Raw genomic sequence first — 24,972 nt, 5'->3', positions numbered from 1 at the left:
GTGCTGACTGAAATCCCTTTTCTCTCCTTGTATCCCATGCGTGTGCCCCCGAGTGACTGAAATTCCCCTTTTCTCTCCTTGTATCCCGTGCGTGTGCCCCCGAGTGCCGTGCGCCGTCCTCCCCTCTCAGCCCCTCCTTTTTAGTAGATTTAGTAGGCTCTTGTTCCCTTTCGCCGTCTTGCCGCTTTTCCCGCCGCTCCTACCGCGCTTTTCCCGCCGTTTTTTGCCGCTCTTTTTTGCCGCTTCCAGCTCCCCTGCCCGCCCACCTCCCGCCTCCCAGCTGACCCCGCCTCCCGACCTACCCCTTAAATGGCGGCCGCTGCGAGGCAGAGGTAGCGACCACTGACCCTCGGGTAGGTCGCTCCCCTGCTCACGCAGCGCCTCCAGTCCCGGACTGCCTTCATCTCCTGTGAGTGTGCTCCCTCCTTCTTGCCCGTGTACCCCGAGTGCTTGAGCTTGTGCTGGTGCTGACTGAAATCCCTTTTCTCTCCTTGTATCCCATGCGTGTGCCCCCGAGTGACTGAAATTCCCCTTTTCTCTCCTTGTATCCCGTGCGTGTGCCCCCGAGTGCCGTGCGCCGTCCTCCCCTCTCAGCCCCTCCTTTTTAGTAGATTTAGTAGGCTCTTGTTCCCTTTCGCCGTCTTGCCGCTTTTCCCGCCGCTCCTACCGCGCTTTTCCCGCCGCTTTTTGCCGCTCTTTTTTGCCGCTTCCAGCTCCCCTGCCCGCCCGCCTCCCAGCTGACCCCGCCTCCCCACCTACCCCTTAAATGGCGGCCGCTGCGAGGCAGAGGTAGCGACCACTGACCCTCGGATAGGTCGCTCCCCTGCTCACGCAGCGCCTCCAGTCCCTGACTGCCTTCCTCTCCTGTGAGTGTGCTCCCCCCTTCTTGCCCGTGTACCCCAAGTGCTTGAGCTTGTGCTGGTGCTGACTGAAATCCCTTTTCTCTCCTTGTATCCCATGCGTGTGCCCCGGAGTGACTGAAATTCCCCTTTTCTCTCCTTGTATCCCGTGCGTGTGCCCCCGAGTGCCGTGCGCCGTCCTCCCCTCTCAGCCCCTCCTTTTTAGTAGATTTTAGTAGGCTCTTGTTCCCTTTCGCCGTCTTGCCGCTTTTCCCGCTGCTCCTACCGCGCTTTTGCCGCTCTTTTTTGCCGCTTCCAGCTCCCCTGCCCGCCCACCTCCCGCCTCCCAGCTGACCCCGCCTCCCCACCTACCCCTTAAATGGCGGCCGCTGCGAGGCAGAGGTAGCGACCACTGACCCTCGGGTAGGTCGCTCCCCTGCTCACGCAGCGCCTCCAGTCCCTGACTGCCTTCCTCTCCTGTGAGTGTGCTCCCCCCTTCTTGCCCGTGTACCCCGAGTGCTTGAGCTTGTGCTGGTGCTGACTGAAATCCCTTTTCTCTCCTTGTATCCCATGCGTGTGCCCCCGAGTGACTGAAATTCCCCTTTTCTCTCCTTGTATCCCGTGCGTGTGCCCCCGAGTGCCGTGCGCCGTCCTCCCCTCTCAGCCCCTCCTTTTTAGTAGATTTAGTAGGCTCTTGTTCCCTTTCGCCGTCTTGCCGCTTTTCCCGCCGCTCCTACCGCGCTTTTGCCGCTCTTTTTTGCCGCTTCCAGCTCCCCTGCCCGCCCACCTCCCGCCTCCCAGCTGACCCCGCCTCCCCACCTACCCCTTAAATGGCGGCCGCTGCGAGGCAGAGGTAGCGACCACTGACCCTCGGGTAGGTCGCTCCCCTGCTCACGCAGCGCCTCCAGTCCCGGACTGCCTTCCTCTCCTGTGAGTGTGCTCCCCCCTTCTTGCCCGTGTACCCCGAGTGCTTGAGCTTGTGCTGGTGCTGACTGAAATCCCTTTTCTCTCCTTGTATCCCATGCGTGTGCCCCCGAGTGACTGAAATTCCCCTTTTCTCTCCTTGTATCCCGTGCGTGTGCCCCCGAGTGCCGTGCGCCGTCCTCCCCTCTCAGCCCCTCCTTTTTAGTAGATTTAGTAGGCTCTTGTTCCCTTTCGCCGTCTTGCCGCTTTTCCCGCCGCTCCTACCGCGCTTTTGCCGCTCTTTTTTGCCGCTCTTTTTTGCCGCTTCCAGCTCCCCTGCCCTCCCGCCTCCCAGCTGACCCCACCTACCCCTTAAATGGCGGCCGCTGCGAGGCAGAGGTAGCGACCACTGACCCTCGGGTAGGTCGCTCCCCTGCTCACGCAGCGCCTCCAGTCCTTGACTGCCTTCCTCTCCTGTGAGTGTGCTCCCCCCTTCTTGCCCGTGTACCCCGAGTGCTTGAGCTTGTGCTGGTGCTGACTGAAATCCCTTTTCTCTCCTTGTATCCCGTGCGTGTGCCCCCGAGTGACTGAAATTCCCCTTTCCCCTTTTCTCTCCTTGTATCCCGTGCGTGTGCCCCCGAGTGCCGTGCGCCGTCCTCCCCTCTCAGCCCCTCCTTTTTAGTAGATTTAGTAGGCTCTTGTTCCCTTTCGCCGTCTTGCCGCTTTTCCCGCCGCTCCTACCGCGCTTTTGCCGCTCTTTTTTGCCGCTCTTTTTTGCCGCTTCCAGCTCCCCTGCCTCCCAGCTGACCCCGCCTCCCCACCTACCCCTTAAATGGCGGCCGCCTTCCTCACCGAGACCTGGATGAACCCCTCCTCGGCACCCGACATCGCCATAGCCATCCCCGACTGCTACAAAATCATCCGGAGAGACAGCTTCAACCACACCGGAGGAGGCATCGCCATCGCACACAAGCTCCATCAGCATCTCGACCCACACCGACAACTCACTTCCCGACGCCGAACACCTCCACTTTGCGATCCACATCGACCCCAAGACAACCCTAAGAGGCACCCTCATGTACAGACCACCAGGACCCCGCACCAAGTTCAGCAAAGACCTCGCAGACTTCGTCAACCCCCACGCACTCATCCACCGACTACATCCTCCTAGGAGACCTCAACTTTCACCTGGAGAACCACACCGACAACAACACCACCGCCGTTCTAGACAACCTCGCCAACCTGGGACTGAAACAACTGGTCAAAAACCCCCACCCACTACGCCGGACACACGCTCGACCCCATCTTCTCCTCAAGCAAACACATCACCTTCAGCCACACCACCGAACTCACATGGTCGGACCACAGCTGCGTCCACTTCAGCTTCAAGAAAACCACCGTGCATCACCACACCCGGCAACCACCAAAAAGATACTGGAACCGAATCACCACAGAACAACTCGCAGCAACGCTCTCCCTGAACCAACCCACCAGCAACCCCAACGAGGCCGCCAACAACGTCACCAACTGGATCTCCGACTGCGCCAACCTCCTGGCCCCTCTGAAGACCCAAACCAACACCAACAACCACAAGAAAAACTCCTGGTTCACCGCAGAACTCAAAAACTCCAAGAAAGAATGCCGCCTCCGCGAGAAGACATGGCGCCTCAACCCGACAGAGGAAAACCTGACAGCTCTCAAGGACACCACCCGCCAACACCACCAACGCCTCCGCACCGCACGAAAAACAGCCTACCAGAACAGACTTGACAACAACGCCCACAACAGCAAGGAACTATTTGGCATCGTCAAAGAGCTCTCCAACCCGGACGCAGAAACCAACCCCATCCCTCCCTCACAGGACCTCTGCGACTCCCTCGCGACCTTCTTCCACCGTAAGATTGCCGACATCTACAACAGCTTCACGACCACCAACATGAACCCGCCCCCGGAAGCCGCGAACGACATCTCCACCATCCTCGCCTGGAACCCTACCACCACCGAGGAAACCACCCGCGTCATGAACTCGATCCACTCGGGATCACCCTCCGACCCCTGTCCTCACCACATTTACAACAAGGCCGACCCCACCTCCGAGACGTCATCAACGCCTCCCTCACCACTGCTACCTTCCCTGAAAGCTGGAAACACGCAGAACTCAACGCCCTCTTAAAGAAACCTACAGCAGACCCCACCGAACTCAAAAACTTCCGGCCTATCTCCCTCCTACCGTTCCCCGCCAAAGTGATTGAGAAAATCGTCAACGCTCAACTCACCGCCGCCCTGGAAACCTCCGACTCCCTCGACTCCACTCAGTTCGGATTCAGGGCCAACCACAGCACCGAAACCGCCCTCATCGCAGCCACGGACGACATCCGAGCCCTGACCGACAAGGGTGAAACCGTGGCCCTCATTCTCCTGGATCTCTCTGCAGCCTTCGACACGGTCTGCCACCGCACCCTGATAGACCGCCTCTGCAGCGCCGGCATCAGAGGCAAGGCCCTGGAATGGGTCATCTCCTTCCTCTCCGGAAGGACCCAGAGAGTCCGCCTCCCCCCCTTCAGATCCGCAGCCACGGAGATCATCTGCGGCGTACCCCAAGGATCCTCCCTCAGCCCCACCCTATTCAACGTCTACATGACCCCCCTGGCAAACATCGCACGCAAACACGGACTCGACATCATATCCTACGCCGATGACACCCAGCTCATCTTATCCCTCACCAACAACCCCACATCAGCAAGGACCAGACTGCACGACGGCATGAAGGAAGTAGCAACCTGGATGACAGACAGCCGACTGAAACTGAACACAGATAAAACGGAGGTCCTCATCCTCGGCCCTACCCCCTCCGCATGGGACGACTCCTGGTGGCCCCCCGCCCTAGGCAGCACTCCCCAACCAACCAACCACGCACGCAACCTCGGCTTCATCCTGGACTCCTCCCTCTCGATGACCAGACAGGTCAACTCGGTGACCTCAGCGTGCTTCAACACTCTCCGCATGCTCCGCAAGATCTTCCGCTGGATCCCCATCGACACCAGGAAGAGCGTCACCCACGCCCTCGTCACCAGCCGCCTGGACTACGGGAACACTCTGTACGCCGGCATCACCACCAAGCTGCAGAGGAAACTTCAACGGATCCAGAACGCCGCAGCACGACTCATCCTGGACACCTGAGAAAACTCCACTGGCTCCCGGTCAACAAGAGGATCACCTTCAGACTCCTCACCCACGCACACAAAGCCCTCTACAACCTCGGACCCAAACTCATCAACTCCCGCGTCTCCTTCTACACCCCTCCGCGCACTCTGCGCTCCACCGGTCAGGCCTTGGCAGCCGTTCCCCGCATCCGCAAAACCACCGCCGGAGGAAAATCCTTCTCTTTTCTGGCAGCGAAGACCTGGAACTCCCTGCCCAGTCACCTTCGCGCCATACCCGAACACCTCCCCTTCAGAAGGCAGCTCAAGACCTGGCTCTTCGAGCACTGACCCCCTCCCCCCCAAGCGCCTTGAGACCCTTATGGGTGAGTAGCGCGCTTTATAAATGTGATTGATTGGGGGGCACTGTCGACCCAGCAACACTCCTCCCTCCACCACTGTGCAAGTATATACCCATATATTTCAAACTTTTAAAACTCATAACTAATAAAACGCCACCAGAGAGAATATTTGTCATTCATGAGAAACTGGAAACGGTTGATTTTTGATGGACTTTGCTGCTTTGGCACTCTCTAGTGGCAAAGCAGTACAAGCGCACCCTCAAACTATAAGCAATTTTCTGTGATGTATGCTCCTGTTGCGGCCCACTTTGTCCGTTCCAAGTTGCAGTCTGCTTTTCTACAATCTGCGAGGTACCTGGACTCCTTGAACACACTTGTTTTAGGGGCATGATTGCTTCCTACTTCTTCACTGCACACTTCCGTGTAATGACCAGCTGCTTCACAGCTGAACTATGACTAGGGTCTCAATCCAGGACAAAAGCCCATCATTGTGCTACTGTTCACGAGGGTGGGAGGGAGCTTTACTTTCTTACAGCTCTGGTGGATTGTGGTAACAAAGGTGTAACTGCCGTTGCCTTTGTATCTTGAATCAGTCTTCCTGTTATTTTTGCATTGTGATGGTCTGTAAGATATGCATATGGAAGTCCCATCTCCTCCTAAAGGACAAGGACCATAAAGTATGAATATCTTTAGCAACGGTGCAGTCTCAAAGGGGTCCATGGACCAGGTTTACTGTAACTGCTGCCCACAGGTCATGCGTTAACTCTGATCTGAATTTGCGTTGCAACAGTACAGCGCAGAAATATGAAGAGGAAGCCATTACTTTGTTAGTTTTTGTAGCATGCAGAATTTAAGCAAAAACGGTTACTTGGACTGGTTATGAGCCAGCAATTAAAATAGAATGTTCTTGTGATATTGTCACAGGAGTCAAATTTCAAAAACAAATTTGGGGGTCCACAGAAGTCAAAAGGTTGGGAACCACTGCTCTACATCACTTTTGCTAACCTAGTCCCGGCGCAGGGTATTGCTTTGGGAGTTACCTTTCAGTGTTGTAAAGTAATGCAAAGTAGCACTCAGTTCCATCTTGCTTTATGGGGGTGTCCCAATTGTGGTGCAGGGTGGCATGCAGCCACCATGTTGATTCAGAGTCCTATCTGCTAACATCTTGGACATGGCTTTGTGCTAAAAATGTACGTGTCCTCAGGCAGTTGCAAAGTTTCCGTTCTCCAAACTTTGCATGCTTGCTATACTGCATAACACACCTGAAAAGTGGTGTTTTTTTTTTGTGAAAGATTATCCTACCAGGACCAAACTAGTGCTCGACTGACAGACACTTTTGCATCATGGTGCAGAAGTGTGTGCATTGTGCTAAGACGTGTGCCAATGAAAGGCATGACAGCAGCACCCTTAATGCTAATAGATAAGGTGCTGGTCTGCTCTCTTTAATCCAACTGAGTGCAGCAACTTTCATTCCTGTGCTGCATGCCACATTAGTAAATATACACCATTGTTCCTCCAGCCAGTGTCAGAAAGAAGCTTGGAACGTACAGTGCTATACCCCGGCCTGACGCTCATTAAAATCACCTGTAAATACTGTAGTGACCAAATATGCTAGAAACATATTGAGCTAAACTCCTTTCGCTCAAGATGCAAAAAGCATTAAAATGGTGAAGTTTAAGGTACAAATGACTCTGTAAGGTAAGGAGATTGAATGCTTAACTGAGACCTTCCCTGGTGCTGGTTCGATTTGACGCACCTGACGTCTGTGGTGCCCACCCCGGATGACCGAGGTAGCGTCAGCCGATGCAGTTCCGACTCAGTCTTCGATGGGGCCTACCCTTATGGGTATGATTTCGGGGAAAGATTGGAGGGGGTCCCTGTACTCTTCTGAATACCAGAATGACCCTAATTTGAACAGGCACAGGAGTTGGGTGAGGCCAGTGGCCTGATAACTTCTCCAGACACTGGCATGCTGTCTCCTCCTACGGCAGAGGGAGTGACTTATTATATGGTGGTTAGTAGGGAAGCTGAGGTCCTTGGCCTTGAGCTACCTACTGTAGAGTTCTGGTCAAATCTGCTGATGTAGGTGCTTCAGCCAGGGAGTTCCGCACCTGAGCCCCTTGTGCCATTCAATGAAGCCATCACTGATGTCCTCTTTGGTACTATCTCCAAACCCAAAACAGGGGCTTCTGTGAACAGGATTATTGCACGCCGCCATTGGCCTGCCCCAAACGACCCTAAATTCCTGTCCCAACACCCCACGCCTGAGTCATTTCATCCAGGCTTCCTCTTCCTCGGGCACCTTCGCTTCCGCACCCCTCGATAGGGAATCAAAAAGGCTGGAACAATTTTGCAAGATGTTCTTCCTCCAGTCTCGCGCTGTAGTCTGTGAAAACAGCATGCTTTATGGTCCGCTATACCCACACTCTGGGGGATACAGTTGCGCAAGTTCTGCCGCAGATACTGGAGAGGCCTGTGATATTGTCTCCAAAGCTGTCCCTGATGAGAGAGATGCAGTGAAGGTCGCAATCCGATGTGGGCTGGACAAGACAGTCTCCGGGCAGATCGGTTGTGACGACAACGGCTTTGAGGTGTCATGCTTGGTTGCGTACGTACTTGTTTTTCGGGGGATGTCCAATGGTCTCTTATGGACATGCCCTTTGATTTCTGCCATCTCTTTGGAGACAAGGTGGACTCTACCCTGGGGAGGTTCAAGGACTCCTGGGCTACGGCTCGGTCCCTTGGCCTTTCCACTGCCCCTTGCCCCCCAGCAGCCCTCTACGGCTCCTCACTTAAGACCGTCTTTCTTGTTGCCATCACTTGTGCTCACAGAGTAAGTGAGCTTCAAGCTCTTTCTTCATAATTTACTTATAGCTAAAGGATCTCTAAAAGAATGCTGTCAGTCAAGAGTCTGAATACCTTATTTGGTGATTTGTATGCAACTGCCCACTTCCAATCATTGGAGTCCATTTAAAACACCTAACACATCTTAATTAAACTCCGATATCCAGAATAAAGACATGGATGTACAGCTTGACATCAAAACAGCCATTTAATGTGAGGCCAAGAATGATGGCCAAGCCCTTGAGTATCTTTATCCTAAGCGTTTAAGGTTTGGGAGTTCTCTAAACTGATTACCACTACCAAAAGATTCTCTTTAACAACAATACCTTTACACTAATAATGCAAACCAACAGGAGGAATTGGAAGGCTTAGTAGCTTCACTATCCAGTTGCAGGCATCTTCAGTCTCCTTTGTCCTCTCAAATTGCTAGGATAGCAGAAGCAAGCACTAGAGCTTTTGATAGCACCTCCTGGAGGTTGTTATTATCAGGGCTATTTGCAGAAAATAGTAAGGAGTCTGAGGTTCTTTTATGGGTAGTTTGGGCATCTGGATGATTGTAGTACTAGTTGACCTGAATGTTTTTATTTTTATTTTATTTTTTTCCCCTGGTGGAGCCTTTCCACAAAGTAGGGCAAACTGATCATTAAGGACCATGGCGACAGGGAACTGGATGCAATCTGATTATTTCAAGGGTGTGTTCTTGAAGTACCTGAGGGACAATTGCCATATTCTGGAAATGAACATCTGACATGAACACAGTTGGTGCAGACGTCTCTACTATGACTTCTGTGTGACATCCCTCTCAAGCGTTATCCATGCTTTCAATAATGGTAGCTTAGCTTCAGCCGACCACATTCTTCTTTATCCAATTGGCTGGATGACTTGAATCCTCATTCTTTATAGATCCATTTAGTCTTCAGCACTCTTTTTGATGTGAAATTGTCAAGCAACCATAAGAAGACTCATTAGATGCTATTGCTTGTATTTCTAGAAGCAAATACGGACTACTGTAAACCCTAAGACAATGTTTTTAATTAGGTAATTGAACGTTTCTGGGCTCTGATTGCTTTTTCAGTAGTTGTGAGTGTAATGACTCCCTGGTTTCATGTTGTCCCTTCAGCCTCAAGGTGTCTTGCACACGGGCTCAGACTGCTCCTGCCAAACTGACAATGACTATCTCTTGCACATGTGCTGAGTTCACTGCAGAGCCATCTGAATAATCTGACCCCCAGAGCATGCACCTGTATGTAATCACCAGTTTAGGCAGTACATCATCTTTCAGCGGATTGACCAGTTCACTCTACAGACCTGCACCCAAAGTTTACATTTTATCTTGATTCTTTACCGTAATTTAGTTCTTTACTTTCTCTGATTCATTGGAATCTTTATATTTGTGCAATCCTTGAGTGCGAGTCTTAAAACACCCATTTTTGCTGTCTGTGTGTTTAACCACTGTACATAGCACGTGCTAGTACCCAGCTTGATTCTCTTGGTTCCTATTTCTATGCAGCATGGTTTAACCTTGTTAGGATAACATCACTGCATGTTTCTATTGTGAATGTTAAATTTCTTGACTCATGAAAAATTGAGGCCCGTTTATATTGAGTAACATATCTTTCATGGATAAGTTCTTCCGGTTCGGACTGCTTCGTTTAGAAGTGCCATTTGTCTTAGTAGTTATGTACTGTTTGTTTTAAATGTCCCATGTCATTTGAAGCAGAATCGTTGCAGCTAATTCTTTGTCCAAATAAGGGTTTGTTTTTCTTCCTTTTTACTTCTGCGACAGTGGATCTGCTGTTGATGCTTTGTATTTATCCACTATGGAATTTCTTCTAGTATTCTAGCCTTCCCGCAAATTCCAAAACTCCACTGTATTTTGCACAGTTGACCTAGCAGGCATTGTAAATGATGGACTACAAACCTTATTGCTTTTCATGGAATTCTATTGTGACTTATTTTAAATTCTTTCAAGATTGGTAATTGTTACTCATGTGGGTCTGACCAGACTTCTAGCAGCAGATGCCTCGCCTTTTGAATAGTTTACATCAGACTGGATATGGAAACTTTCCATCAGTACCTCTGCACGCCTCAAGGACTCTCCTTGTGGCTCCACTCTGATTTCAGCACACTGTAGAAAATGCAGGGCCCTAGCAGGTGTCACTCCCATGTGCTGACGTCAGTTTTTCTTTCCTCACCACTATAAGCAGGTCGGAGTGCCCTTCGTGTGCGCTATTGTACCTCATTTTTCCAGTGAGCACGGGATGTCGCCTTCAAACTACCGGTTTTAAGCCCTTTAGGGACTGTTTCAAACAAATGTCTGCAATATATCCCCACCAGATATGTTTTACATGGGGACAAGCCATGACTCCAAGGCCTCCACCAGTTGTGCATTGATGAACCTAATGGCCATCGGGGAGCACAATGTGAAATTCTACGTTACCAAACATCTGAAGACTAAGGCCCTCATTACAACCCTGGCGGTCTTTGACCGCCAGGGTTGAAATGGCGATCGTACCGCCAACAGGCTGGCGGTACAATTTGCCATATTTTGACTGCGGCGGTAGCGCTGTGGTCACACCAGCGGTTTTCCGCCATGGTTGTCCCGGCGGTTTGAATCTGCCAGGGCGGCGCTGCAGACCGTGAAAAGTGTGATGGGTGCTTCTGCACCCACCGAACTGTCAAATTGCCGCATGCTCCATTAGGAGCCGGCTGCGATGTTACGGCCAACATCCCCGCTCTGTTTCCGCCGGCCGGCCCAGCAGAGATGTCCAAATGCAGCCGGCGGGTTTTTCGGTCTTGCCTCTAGCTCCACTGTCAATCCTGCTTCTGGCCCAGAGACCTGTGCCAGCCCTAGGGTCCACAATGCCTATGCCGACTCAGTCGACACGGGAGGACCTAATTGGTCTCACTTGTAGAGTCAGCACTGATCAGAAGTAGTCTAAAATCTGCTCAGGGTGCATCTTCCTCAGTTGGACATACCAGCCCCTCAAGGGAGGAAGTCAACACTACTCCCATTTTGGCACAAATTCAGATTATGACCAAAGGGAGGAGTTCCTTCAGCCCTACACTGAAGACAGTTGGTATGAGGACTTACAGGAGGCTAGTGGCCTCAATACTTCTCCAAAGACATCTGTTTAGCTTCCGAGACCTGCCACAGTGGAATCTGCTATGGTTATGCTGAGGGTGGCTGAAGTGCTTGACCTCTACCTCCCCATCATGGAGGTAAAAACGGATGTGCTCCCGGAGGGCCAGCAATCGGGACCGACTTCAGCTGAGCCTCTCCTCCCATTTAATGAGGCACTCCTTACCACCAGCTTGTCTAACCTCCTCAGGGGGCCCACCACCCATGTGGCCAAATTCACAAATCCACCAAGGCTCTTTACCCCACCCCTGCAGTCCAACCTGCCAAACCTCTTTAGTGTTCCCTTTTCTGGTGCGCATCCACCTGGTACAGTGAACCTCCTGTCTTTTGGGGTTCACTAATAACATGCTGAAGTCTCATCCATCTTCTCAGAAGCTCTTTCATCGTAGCCATTCTGGGTTGCAGGAAAGTGCCTCTTTTTGTATGGTTACTCCCCACTTTTTGCTTTATGCCTGGTATCTGATGTGATTGGAACAAAGTGCACCGTGTTCCTGCTAACAAGGTCCCCAGTCTTGGATCTCTTTCCCAAAACTGCAGTTTCCCCAAATGGGGAATCCTTTAGCACCCTTGTAAATCCCTAGTAAATGGTACCCCTGATGCCCAGAGCCTGGGGTACTAAGTAGGGTCCCTAAAGGCGGCAGCACGAATTCTGCCTCCCTAACGTACCCCTCACCCAAGCACATGACGGGCTGCCATTGCAGACTTTGTCTTGGTGTAAACAAAAGTGAAAACACAACATTGCATACAGCTTGTGTGCCATGTCCCCCCAACACTGCATTACATATATGTAAGTCACCCCTCTAGCAGGCCTTACAACACTAAAGCGCAGGGTACATTATACTACATGTGAGGGCATATCTGCACAAGCAGATATGCTGCGGCTATTTGACGATTCTCAGACATAGTAAGTGATCAAAGAAGACTTTTTAAATGCATGCGCTAGAAACTGGTCAATACAAGTTCCCCATCTACATGATGGCTTTACTGAAGATAGGGATGTTGGGTATCCAACATCTTGTATTGGTGAGCCAACACTGATGCCAGTGTTGGATTTACCAATGCACGCACCAAGAGGGCACCCTGAAACCCTACAAGCCTCTAGTGTGTTTGCTGACCACTGTCTGCCAGCCTGCCACCTGAGCATCATCTTGGTAGCCAGGCATCCGTCAACAAACTGTATATGCCTGTTGTTGGGACATATTTAGTCTGGTGTGTCACTCACCAGATTGACCCCCAAACTCCCCTTTAAAGCCAAGTTCTTATGTTCTCTTGTATGTTCCTTCTCTTGTCCTGAAAGACTTTGCTTTGGTCACGTTTAAGGGCTATCTTTCTGGTGTCCTCCGGTTACCAGATCTGTCCTCATGGTTTAAATCACCAGTTGTGATGCAATTTCTGGAAGGGCTTCAACTTATATTTACCCCTTCTCCCTATGTCCTGTGCCATTGGGAGCTTAATCTAGTCCTGACTTGCCTTATGTGCACTATGTTTGAGCTGCTTCACAGCTGTCACTTTTGTGCCTAGTCACCACAGCATGGAGAGTGAGTAAGCTTCAAGGTTGTCAATCCTTCATACACTACCTTCTTCCCAGACAAACTGATTCTGCAGACTGGGGCATACTAATGCCAAGTTGATGCCGTTCCACGTCTCTCAATCACCCTGGTGGAGTTCTATGCTCTGCCTCACCCCTCTAGGGAAGAGATACTCATTTGCTTTATCCGTAAGAGTGTTGAGCTTCTGTATAGATTGCACCAAAGAACACATGCTGGTACATGAAAGATAGAGCAGTTGCTGAAGATAACTCTTCCCCTGGATCTTTCCCAGTGTAAAGATCTGCTGCTCATTGACCAAAAAGTAGCTTTCAGAAGGACAGTGCTCACTTTTGCAAGGACAGAGCTGCTACCACTGCATTAGCACACACAGGCCCTGTTCTAGACATCTGCTAGGCAGCTACATGGGTGTCCTTCTAAACATACATGAAGCCCCATTGTCTGGACAGTCTGGTTTGCTGAGGGTGTATTTTGCCTGCTTGGTCCTGCAGGACTTTATGGTTAGAGTCCAAGCACAAACCCATCTCCAAATATACACTGCATTAGTATATATTCAAAAGATTTTAAATGTAAGGCTAAAAGTCCCTATCATAACACCAAGTTTCTTGTCTTGGGTAATGCTCTTTCTGGTAGAGACTCTATCTAGCCACAAATTCTTCACTGACCCATCCTCCCTGTGTTGTGAATGACTATCCTTTAATAAGATTCCAAGTCCAGGAATGTGTACTGTCTTCCAGTTCGCTTTTGGGGCTCTGCGTATTGGGTTAGGCAGTGTCTAAAGCAACTGATGTCAATGCGCAAGAGTGGTGCCTAAATAGGTATTCACAATTTCTGAGCGTATTGACTGTGTAGAGCTGCAAGGCTCCACCTTCCAGCACACAGGTGCTGCTGCTAAAAGGTATACTGGTCCAGTCTGATGCTCTGAATATGCAAAAGGTCTGGTTGGAAAAGTCTTGGGCTTTAAAGAGCTGTACTGACAGTGCAGTGGGATTCTTTGCTGCAGCCCTCCCTGTTAGGAGTACGCCATGGCAAGCTTAAATTGTCTGCATTTTCAGGAGACCTGCTTTGTCCTTTAAAGTTGTGAAGGACCTAGGCAACAGGCTTATAGCCCCTGCTGCCCACCAATTTATCAGTTTCATGTTCTGTTCCTATGTTTTGTCAGTGCCTACTAAGTGTTTTCAGCCTATCACACCTCTTGCTTAGTGAGACAAACACCATAATGGCCCCTGAGGGTCACAGCCCTGGCAGTGGTTTGACTGGTTTCTGCCTTTCTCACCAGATAGTCTCAATAGTAGACACTCAGCCTGGACAAAGACTGCAGAGCACAAGCTGCTAGTATCCTTGGACCAAACTGATTTAGGTACCAGGACTGTAAAAGTCAGTGCGGCCATGTGTCTACAAACAGGGCTGTAGTCCTATAATCTAAAGCCAAGGAAATGACGGCTGTCCCCTACTTTTAAAATAACTTTTATATTGCTCCATGGGAGAGGTTCTCCAGCAAGGACATGCCACATCGCTGAGTGCCTTCAAGTGATACCGGTAAAAAACCCTTGATTTACAGTTATTAAAGGCCTTTCCTGACTTAAGGCTAGAACCCTTGGGACTCAAGTCCAGCTCCTGTGGGAGATGGCATGTGTAAGTCCTCTTTGGAAGGCCTTATCCTTCATCATAGTTAATTTCCTGTGTCTGAGCCATCCTCCTTTACACCATCTTGATAGGCTCACATCAGTCCATTGTAAAGAAGGCTTTCCTCCACTATTAGGTGCAAATTGGCAAAGATGTATGGTTCAGTGGTGAAAAATAGCTATACTTCATAGATGACCGTGCACTACCATTCAAGCCAGCTCAGTCTGCTGGTGATAGAAACTTCTTCTTTCAACGGGAAAACGTTTCCTTGTTAGTAAATAAGGCTATGGCAGGTAGGCCAGTCAAAGCTCAATATACTCCATTCATAATTTTTCCTAATCTTGAAATAAATAGCATTCTTTCAATATTTGGTGGGATGGTTTTTCTTCCTGCCTGGATTGCTGCTCATGGTAACCACTAACTCGTCAGAGGATGGGTGTGAGGCTCTGGTAAGGTGTGGTCCTACATCTCCTACATCGGTGCCTTGTGCCAAATGAGATACATCCCTGCACACAACTAGCAAGTGGTCCGTTTTTGCAGCTTGGGTGTCATGAACATTCTAGTGATCCTTTGAAGCCTTTGACCATACATATTTCAACATCTGCTGTTATCATTATGAAAAAAGGCATTAACATTGGTATAATGGGGTAACAGCACATACTGTTGCTGAGCTATGCTCAAACTAGATTTGGTATGCCAGTGTTGCAGTGTTTTCTTGTTTTGGTTCAGCTAACATCCTAACCACCTATGCATTTTGGGTTCATTGGAAGTAACCGGTAGTACATTTTTATTAGTTGAGCGTGTTACTTTTCTGTCTATTTCTGATTAAGTCCCTAGATTACTTTTGCTGTACGATCCATCTTGTTTCATATGTTCTCGATTGTTTTTGCTGTGTCTGTGTATATATCTCCAAACGTTGATGGAAAGTGAAATATGGAGGATGTCACTGGGGCATGTGATGTACCTTTTGTGACGGTCAGCACTCTGGAGTCGGTAAAAACCACTATACTGCATACAGCATCACCTTACATTGGTGATGAAGAATAGCCAAGGGAAAAATGTACAGATGCTGTCTCGCACCTGGAAAATTGTTCAAGTAAAGAATGTGAGGGATCCCTAACCATCAAAAGTGACGTTCCAAACCTAATTAACTTAATTCTTTAAAATAAATTAAATGCTCTTCTCTTTGTCACTTGTCTTGTGTTTGTTTTAACAGGGCATATCTTGGCTCTAAAGACCTTTTTCCTTATGAAGAGTGCAAAGAAAAGTTTGGGAAGTCCAACAAGAGAAAAGGATTCAGTGAAGGATTGTGGGAAATTGAGAATAATCCAACTGTCAAAGCTGGCCAAGAGGTACAGTTATGTTTTATTGCATTAGTTGACATCCATCTGTAACAAACATTCCGAACACTGGAAACCAAGATTAATTCTACCATCATTTGTGTTAATCTGCCACAGCTTTATTAAAGAGACTTTTTTTTTTTTTTGTTTTTTTTTTAAGGTGTATAAAGGGGCTTGAATGGTAGCTAGCAAAACGTCAGTGCTGTTCAAGACTTTTGCTTGTTTTTAAAGTTTGCCTGCAAGTTCTTGAATATTAGTCTTCAGTTTGGAGAGAGGATACTCTGGTATAATGAGTCGCAGGGGGAAGCCATTCTCCGTACAAACATGTCCGCCTCTTTCAATGCTGAGAGATGGCTAGAACAGAAAGAAGTGTTTTTTTAAAATATTTTTAGTCTTACCAACTTTTTTGGCACACTTCATCCTACTTGATTGCAATGTGCAAGAGACCAGGTGGTAGGCTAGCTCCACTCTCATAGGTCATGGGGAGGGGGGAATCGCACGTTGTGGCTTTGTGCCCCACATGCTTCACAATACTTCTTACTTTGTATTTGATTTTTGTCCTTGCCCATTGGATCCTTACATTCCATTTGTAGGCTGGTGACACAAGGTGCATGGAAACAGATTTTTTTTTTTCTTTTCAATTTAGTGCCTATCCTACACTGTCATGGCGGCATTTAAGCTTGGCTCTGAGAACATTTATTAGGCACCACTAATACTATTTGGTTCAGTAATACATGTCTAGCATGGGAACTCACAACTGTGATTGGGACAAAAGCTTTGATTCTGTTTGAAATAAAAAACAAAAAAATCAACACTGTGTTCCAGATAAAAAAAAAAAAAAAAACATCCTTACTATATTTCCTAGTGCATTTTGTAAAGCTACCCCTGTGCAACATTTTTGTCGTGGTTGGAATACTGCAATATCCCCCTATGAGGTCCTTCCCAAGCAGGCCCTCGTGAGATATCAGTACAGAATGCTGCAGCCTCTTTCTTCTTTTGAAAGATTGTTTTCATGTATTGCAGTGCCTCCGTTTTATCAGCGAGTGCTTTAGTCTTCCACTGATGAATCATTCATCAATGTTCACTGCTCCTTCATTCATCTTCTGCCATCTTGCACGCCCCCAGGACCCACATAGGACAGTGTCTTCAGCCCTTATACCTAAATCTAGACACTAGCTACCATTTGCCTTGTGCTTTCATGAGCAACGTTTCTTCCTAAGACCCTGTCACTTCCATATATATATATATTTTTTTTGTTGCATATATGAAATGCTCTTTGGTCTTTACTGATGGGTTTAAGAGCACTTTTTGTATACTATAATTTATTTCTGCTTTATGGATTTTCATGTTGGATAATATTTACATATTTTTCAAATGTTTCAGGGTAAGCCACTTCTGGACACTTACACAGGAAATGAGTATTTTTTTGTCTTATGAAGAGCTCTGTATGTTCAAAGCATGTCACTGTAATGGTTTTTATGCTACATAGTGTAAAACATGTTGAAACTGATAGCTGCCACTTTAGAAGTACAGTGTGGCAGTCGCAGTGTCATTGTAGATCTCTTCTTCACATATCATTACTCAGGACTTCTTATTGCTATTTATATAGGTGTATATTTATGCATGTAATTTTTCCTCTGGTCAGCTGCCCCAGAAGAAAGGTGAGGCAGATGCTGAGTGCGATGCAGACGCAGAAGGAGATGGTGAAAAGAAAGGGAATACAGAGGGAAGCAGTGATGAGGAAGGAAAACTGATTATAGATGAACAGTCAAAGGAAAAAAATGAGAAGGCTGGGATCAAAAGGAAAGCGGAGGATGCATTGGAAGTAAGCTGATCATGTTAGTTGACAGTTTGGGTTGTTGTTTTAAACCGAGTCGGCAGAACTGTTTGTTGTAGATGCAGTTATGGAAGAGGGGAGGACCAAGATCGGCACAGTGTATGCATGGGTTTATCTCCATAATTACATTTTACCATATCAAGAGTACGAGTTTGAACGTGGGCCATTCGTTTTTATGTTCTTTAAATGCTGTTAAAAAAAGTCCCTGCATCACATACTTTCAGTTATTATGTGTGTGTGTGTATATGTAGATGTGTGCTTTTTTTTTTTTTTTTTTTTTTTTTTTTTTTTTTTTTTTTTGATGGCACCTCCGTGCATTTATCTGCTTTTTGATCTTAGACTTGTTGCACTAATTTATATAGAGCACTTACTAGAGCTACTCCTGGTGGCTGCAGATTGTAATGCTTATGCTGTTTAGCAAGCTTGGTGCTGCCTCCTCCCTCTTGGGCCACAACGGTTGACTCGAACGTATGCTAGCATGTGCACTTCTTCTTTACGGCATATGATCTATCTTATATTCATAACCATTCAGTTTTTTTGTCTTATTTCTTAGAGATGTTAAATCTGTTATGAGGAAAAACAACCGAAATGTGAAACTAGCATTGTTCGACACGCATGAACTGCTATAAACTGATTGTAATAGTTGACAGTTTAACTGCAGTCAGATCTAATTTTTCTAAATTATTTGAGGTGCTACAAGACCATACAGGTTGTTGAACCTTGTACACATTGATATTGTACAAATAAAATTTAAACTTTGTATTAAAACATCCAGTGACTCAATTACAGTGTGATCAAAATTAGGCTATACAAGAGTTGTGTTCTTTATGTGAAGACCAATATAACACTAGCCCACCAGAAATTAAAAAATTAAAAAAACATGAAATCAACCACTTAACTCTTTAAACTCCGTACAAAGTGTGTCTAAGGGAAAGATGCTGTTTGCAAATTAAGCAGAAAAATTATTGTTGCAAAGCTGCTTAAATATATCCACTTGTCTTGTAAGAGACTAGGAAGACTAAGTTTGTAGTTTTCTGTATGGTAAAAGGTGATAACCTTCATTGTGTAGATTAAGAATTTCACAGCTGACAATTATGTTGATGGTGACAATGAGGCAGTTGAGTGCCAAAAATAAATGAGAAAAGCACACATTCCCCTGGACAGCAAGGACCTAGTTGGCAGGTCTAGTCAAATCTTGTGTAAAATCATATTGATGGTTCTCAGTCATGACATTTTGTCTGATATTCATAAACCATATAATGACGCTGAATGAGGAGGATCTTAAAAAGGAACACAGTAAAATGATTGACTGTTGAAACTTTTCACTCACCCCCCCCTTCAGTGCCCTCCCTCCCCCCCCCCCCCCCCCCCCCCCCACACACCCACACACACACACACACACACACACACACTCCAAATCAAATAGATCTGGGTTTAATCGATTTGCTATTTTGCTTGCAAGATCACCCCACTTTGTACCCGGCCGTATTGAAATCGGATGTGGTCCTGCGCCTGCTGCGATCATTTCAGCCCGAACTGCCAAGCCAGGTCCTCCCTGGACTGGAAACAAGCATTCTGGGACCAGTTTTGGGATATCAACCCTCATTACATTCACTCACACACTGGAATTCATACAAAAAAGCCCTCGATTTCCCAAAACAAACATTTCGCATGGTCACACACAAAGGTATCAGACAACTTTGAAACCAGGGAGATTATGTGACCTTAGATCTCCAAGATGAATATTTTCATGTCCCAATTCATCCACGCCATCAAAATTAAGATTCACAGTAGCTGGCAGCCATTATCAGTTCAAAGTCCTCCTATTTGGCTTGAAAACCTGCCCTTTGGATTTTCACAAAGTGCATGGCGCCAGGAGTGGCATTCTAAAGGCAAGAAAAACACAAAGTCTTTTCGTACCTTGGCCATAGGCTGGTCAAGACACCTTCCCATGAATCTGCACAGAGGTCAACCAACACATGCTTATTCCTTTCCAGCAAACTAGGCCTTATGTTGATCCTGCAAAAGTCAGCCCTTCAGCCATCCACGTGGAAAACATTCTTGCGGACTACGCTTGATACAGTGCAGAACAAAGCATATCAAATCCAGAAAGACTGGCAAGATTGCTGCACTTGGCTCCTTTAGTACCAGGAAAAAAGCCACTTTCAGTTTGCCTGTTCAAATCCCTGTTTGGAATGATGTCCTCATGCATCCCTTTGCTATTATTCTGCTGTCTTCAGATGCGACAATTGCAAAAGAAACTGGATGAGCAGTGGATCCTAACACAAGGATCTTTTGATCTAGCTAGCATCATCCCATGAATATGCGCAGCCCTTTCCTGGTGGACGTGAGAGGCAAAACTTTCCTCAGGCTTAATGTAAGGAAATGCCTCCTTGGCATGGTTACCCCCTGACTTTTTGCCTTTGCTGATGCTGTGTTGATTTGAAAGTGTGCTGAGGCCTGCTAACCAGGCCCCAGCACCAGTGTTCTTTCCCTAACCTGTACTTTTTGTTTTACACAATTGGCACACCCTGGCATCCAGGTAAGTCCCTTGTAACTGGTACCCCTGGTACCAAGGGCCCTGATGCCAGGGAAGGTCTCTAAGGGCTGCAGCATATCTTATGCCACCCTGGGGACCCCTCACTCAGCACAGACACCCTGCTTGCCAGCTTGTGTGTGCTGGTAAGGACAAAACGAGTAAGTCGACATGGCACTCCCCTCAGGGTGCCATGCCAACCTCACACTGCCTATGCAGTATAGATAAGTCACCCCTCTAGCAGGCCTTACAGCCCTAAGGCAGGGTGCACTATACCATAGGTGAGGGCACCAGTACATGAGCACTGTGCCCCTACAGTATCTAAGCAAAACCTTAGACATTGTAAGTGCAGGGTAGCCATAAGAGTATATGGTCTGGGAGTCTGTCAAACACGAACTCCACAGCACCATAATGGCTACACTGAAAACTGGGAAGTTTGGTATCCAACTTCTCAGCACAATAAATGCACACTGATGCCAGTGTACATTTTATTGTGAAATACACCCCAGAGGGCACCTTAGAGGTGCCCCCTGAAACCTAAACCAACTACCCGTGTAGGCTGACTGGTTTTAGCAGGCTGCCACACTCGAGACATGTTGCTGGCCCCTTTGGGAGAGTGCCTTTGTCACTCTGAGGCCAGTAACAAAGCCTGCACTGGGTGGAGATGCTATCACCTCCCCCAGGCAGGAGCTGTAACACCTGGCGGTGAGCCTCAAAGGCTCACCCCCTTTGTTCCAGCACCACAGGGCACTCCAGCTAGTGGAGTTGCCCGCCCCCTCCGGTCACGGCCCCACTTTTGGCGGCCAGGCCGGAGGAAATAATGAGAATAACCAGGAGGAGTCACTGGCCAGTCAGGACAGCCCCTAAGGTGTCCTGAGCTGAAGTGACTCTAACTTTTAGAAATCCTCAATCTTGCAGATGGAGGATTCCCCCAATAGGGATAGGAATGTGACCCCCTCCCCTTGGGAGGAGGCACAAAGAGGGTGTACCCACCCTCGGGGCTAGTAGCCATTGGCTACTAACCCCCCCAGACCTAAACACGCCCTTAAATTTAGTATTTAAGGGCTTCCCTGAACCTAAGAATTTAGATTCCTGCAACTTACCGAAGAAGACTGCTGAGCTGAAAAACCCCTGCAGAAGAAGAAAGAAGACACCAACTGCTTTGGCCCCAGTCCTACCGGCCTGTCTCCTGCCTTCAAAAGAAAACTGCTCCAGCGACGCTTTCCCTGGGACCAGCGACCTCTGAATCCTCTGAGGACTGCCCTGCTTCCAAGAGACCATGAAACTCCAGAGAACAGCGGCTCTGTTCAACAAAGACTGCAACTTTGTATCCAGAGGAGCAGATTTAAAGACCCCTGCAATCCCCGCAAGAAGCGTGAGACTTGCAACACTGCACCTGGCGACCCCGACTCGACTGGTGAAGAAACACCTCAGGGAGGACCCTCCGGCGACTCGGAGACTGTGAGTAACCAAAGTTGTCCCCCCTGAGCTCCCACAGCGATGCCTGCAGAGGGAATCCCGAGGCTCCCCCTGACCGCGACTGCCTGACTCTAAAATCCAGACGGCTGGAAAAGACCCTGCCCCGCAGCCCCAGCACCTGAAGGATCGGAACTCCAGTGCAGGAGTGACCCCAGGAGGCCCTCTCCCTTGCCCAGGTGGTGGCTACCCCGAGGAGCCCCCCCCACCCCCCCCCCCCCCACCCCCACCCCCCCCTCTTGCCTGCCTGCACCGCTGAAGAGACCCATTGGAAACCCGACGCTTGTTTGCACACTGCACCCGGCCGCCCCGCGCAGCTGAGGGTGTACTTTTTGTGTGGACTTGTGTCCCCCCCCCCCCCCGGTGCCCTACAAAACCCCCCGGGTCTGCCCTCTGAAGACGCGGGTACTTACCTGCTGGCAGACCGGAACCGGGGCACCCCCTTCTCTCCATTGAAGCCTATGCGTTTTGGGCACCACTTTGAACTCTGCACCTGACCGGCCCTGAGCTGCTGGTGTGGTGACTTTGGGGTTGCTCTGAACCCCCAAAGGTGGGCTACATTGGACCCCAATCTTAACCCTGTAGGTGGTTTACTTACCTGCAAAAACTAACATTACTTTACCTCCCCCAGGAACTGTGAAAATTGCACTGTCCACTTTTAAAACAGCTAAATGTGTTTTATGTAAAAAGTATATATGCTATTGTGATTATTCAAAGTTCCTAAAATACTTACCTGCAATACCTTTCAAATGAGATATTACATGTAGCATTTGAACCTGTGTTTCTTAAAATAAACTAAGAAAATATATTTTTCTATAACAAAAACCTATTGGCCTGGAATTGTTTCTGAGTGTGTTCCTCATTTATTGCCTGTGTATGTACAACAAATGCTTAACACTACTCCTTTGATAAGCCGACTGCTCAACCACACTACCACAAAATAGAGCATTAGTATTATCTCTTTTTGCCACTATCTTACCTCTAAGGGGAACCCTTGGACTCTGTGCATACTATTCCTTACTTTGAAATAGTGCATACAGAGCCAACTTCCTACACTTAACATTTACCCCCCTTTACCCGGTTGGTCATCACAGCAGATGCTTCCTTAGACGGTTGGGGAGCTTATCTGCAAGATTTGCAAGTCAGCTGCAAGTGGGAACCGTCTCTTATCTCTACATATCAACCTTCTAGAATTCAAGGCACTAGACTTGGCCTGTATTACCCTTAGACTTGCTGCAGAAAGTATGAAAGTCTGCAGTGCTTATCTGCATGGACAGCACTACAACCGTGCACTATATCAATAAGCAAAGGGGCAAAAGATCCCATGCTCTGTCCTAAGAGGTGCAAAGGATTTAGGAGTGGTCGATCAGTCACCAGATATATCTGATAGTGGAGCACGTGCCAGGGGAGAGACCGCACATCCAAAAGCAACCACTTCTATGTCTACTGCCAATGATTCAAGGCCAAATACTTCCTTCGGATCCGAGATACTTGCGCTTATCAGCTTGGTTCCTGACTTCAGTGAGTTGACTTGAGTATCCCAGGAGAATGCAGAGATACTCTGGCTAGAGCTGATAGAATGAACAAGTCCTACAGTCTTAAATGGAAGCGGTTTTGCATCTGGTGTCAATGAGCAAGCGTCCACCCAGTGTCCTCTATGCCGGAAGAAATTATTCCTTACTTGCTACATCTGGCTGGGTCACATCTGGCTCTTAAGGTTTACTTACTGGCCATATACTGATTCGGAAGATAATAGGCATTACCATTGTTTATGGTCTAGCAGGCTCAAACAATTTCTCAAAGGTATTTTTAGGGTTTACCTGCCAGTAAGATGACCTCCCCGCTCTGGCAACTAAATACTGTGCTTGCTCAACTAATAAAGTCCATTTGTGCCTATACACAAAGCAGACATTAAATCTCTGTATTGGAAACTGGCAGTCCTGCTGGTAACTTCTGAAAGACAATTAGGTGAAATACAGGCATTCACAATGTTAGAACCCTTTTTACAGTTTTGGAGCTATAGTGATTTTGTAAACAAATCCAAACTTAATTTGAAAGTTCCATCAGTCTTCCATTTAAATGCACCACTAGTTCTAAAGGCATTCTTTCCAGATCCCCAGGATGTAGCAGAAAGGTCATTATATTCTTTGTATGTCAAGAGATGTTTGAAGTTTTACCTTGACAGGACAAAGCAATTCTGCAAATAGTTGTTAGTGGCATACAACGCTCCTAGAAAGGGTTATTCGCTCTCACGACATAGCAAGATAGATAACTGCCATACAATTGTCATCAAACCTGGCACACCATTACAGGATAAAGTGCAAGCTTATTCTACCAGAAGTACATTGACTTAGACAGCGTTGTTTGCTGGTATGTCTCCAAGATATCTGCAGCGCAGAGATGTGGAATAATTATAGCTTCAAGATTGCCACAACAACATTGGTTCACAGAGCACATCCAATGGCAACCACTTCTGGACACCTTTAAGCAGCACTACTGCTTGGATTTCACAGTCCATAGCGATGCGGCAGTGGGCCAGATAGTTACTTCCTATTTCCTCTAAAGGTGAGCCATCGTAATAAGTGATATCTTGTAATCCCCTTATGTATTTGGCACCTTTCACATTGAGTGTGTGTCTATATAAAGATATACACACAGATGTACACGCAAGCATATTCTAGCGTTCACATGTGATTCAAGTGTGTCTATGAAAGATACAACACTGGAGAAGAAAATGAGTTACCTGTAACTGTTCTCCAGTATTGGTATCTAGCATAGATTCACATGCAACCCCCACTCCTCCCCTGAATGGTTCACCTGTTTAGTAGGAATAAATTGTCACACTTGCCTGGAAAATCTGAGACCGAAGCCTCTGAGTGGAGTGTTCTAGAAAGTACTGCAACCTAATTGGTTACATTTTGGTTTTATTCTACATAATTTGTTACTAAGGCAAACGCTTCATGGCCTGCCCAAGCTGTTTAAAATTACACTGCTTTTCTAATTGTGCCATGGGACTCCCACGTCAAAAACTGGGAATTATCCAAGCATACCAATCAATGAAGGACACCAGTACTGGAGAACTACATTTACAGGTTTATTTTCTTAACTGCTTTCTAAGTTGGAAATTGAAGTTCTGCTGCCTGCTTTCTTCAATGAGCTGTCTTAGGAGATACCTGGTCAAGTAGTAAAAAATGGGCCTTTGTGGAAGATACAGCTCTATCTTGGAGCCATACTCTGTTCGGTCACAGCAAAAGCGTAGCCCAGTCCACACAGGGTTCACAATGTCCAGAACCAACTAGCTCTTTTAGCCACATTGTTGCCTACCAGACAAAGTAGTGATGGGACTTCTAGGTATCATGGCTCTTGTATAGGAATAGTTC

The 24,972-nt window shown here is 47.8% G+C and overlaps 1 protein-coding gene across 1 annotated transcript in view; it reads left to right on the top strand.

Moving 5' to 3' along the window:
- Nucleotides 1–24,972, top strand: part of HDGF (heparin binding growth factor) — an 81,946-nt gene that overhangs the window by 31,274 nt on the left and 25,700 nt on the right. Inside the window, exons 3-4 of the mRNA XM_069217847.1 lie at nt 15,620–15,755; nt 17,389–17,568. Of these exons, the coding sequence (XP_069073948.1) occupies nt 15,620–15,755; nt 17,389–17,568 (316 nt within the window). The remainder of the gene's footprint in view (nt 1–15,619; nt 15,756–17,388; nt 17,569–24,972) is intronic.

This window comes from Pleurodeles waltl, chromosome 12, assembly GCF_031143425.1.
Source record: "Pleurodeles waltl isolate 20211129_DDA chromosome 12, aPleWal1.hap1.20221129, whole genome shotgun sequence".
NCBI lineage: Eukaryota > Metazoa > Chordata > Amphibia > Caudata > Salamandridae > Pleurodeles > Pleurodeles waltl.
The sequence above is the reverse complement of the archived record's forward strand: the minus strand, read 5'-3'. Positions and strand labels throughout refer to the sequence as shown.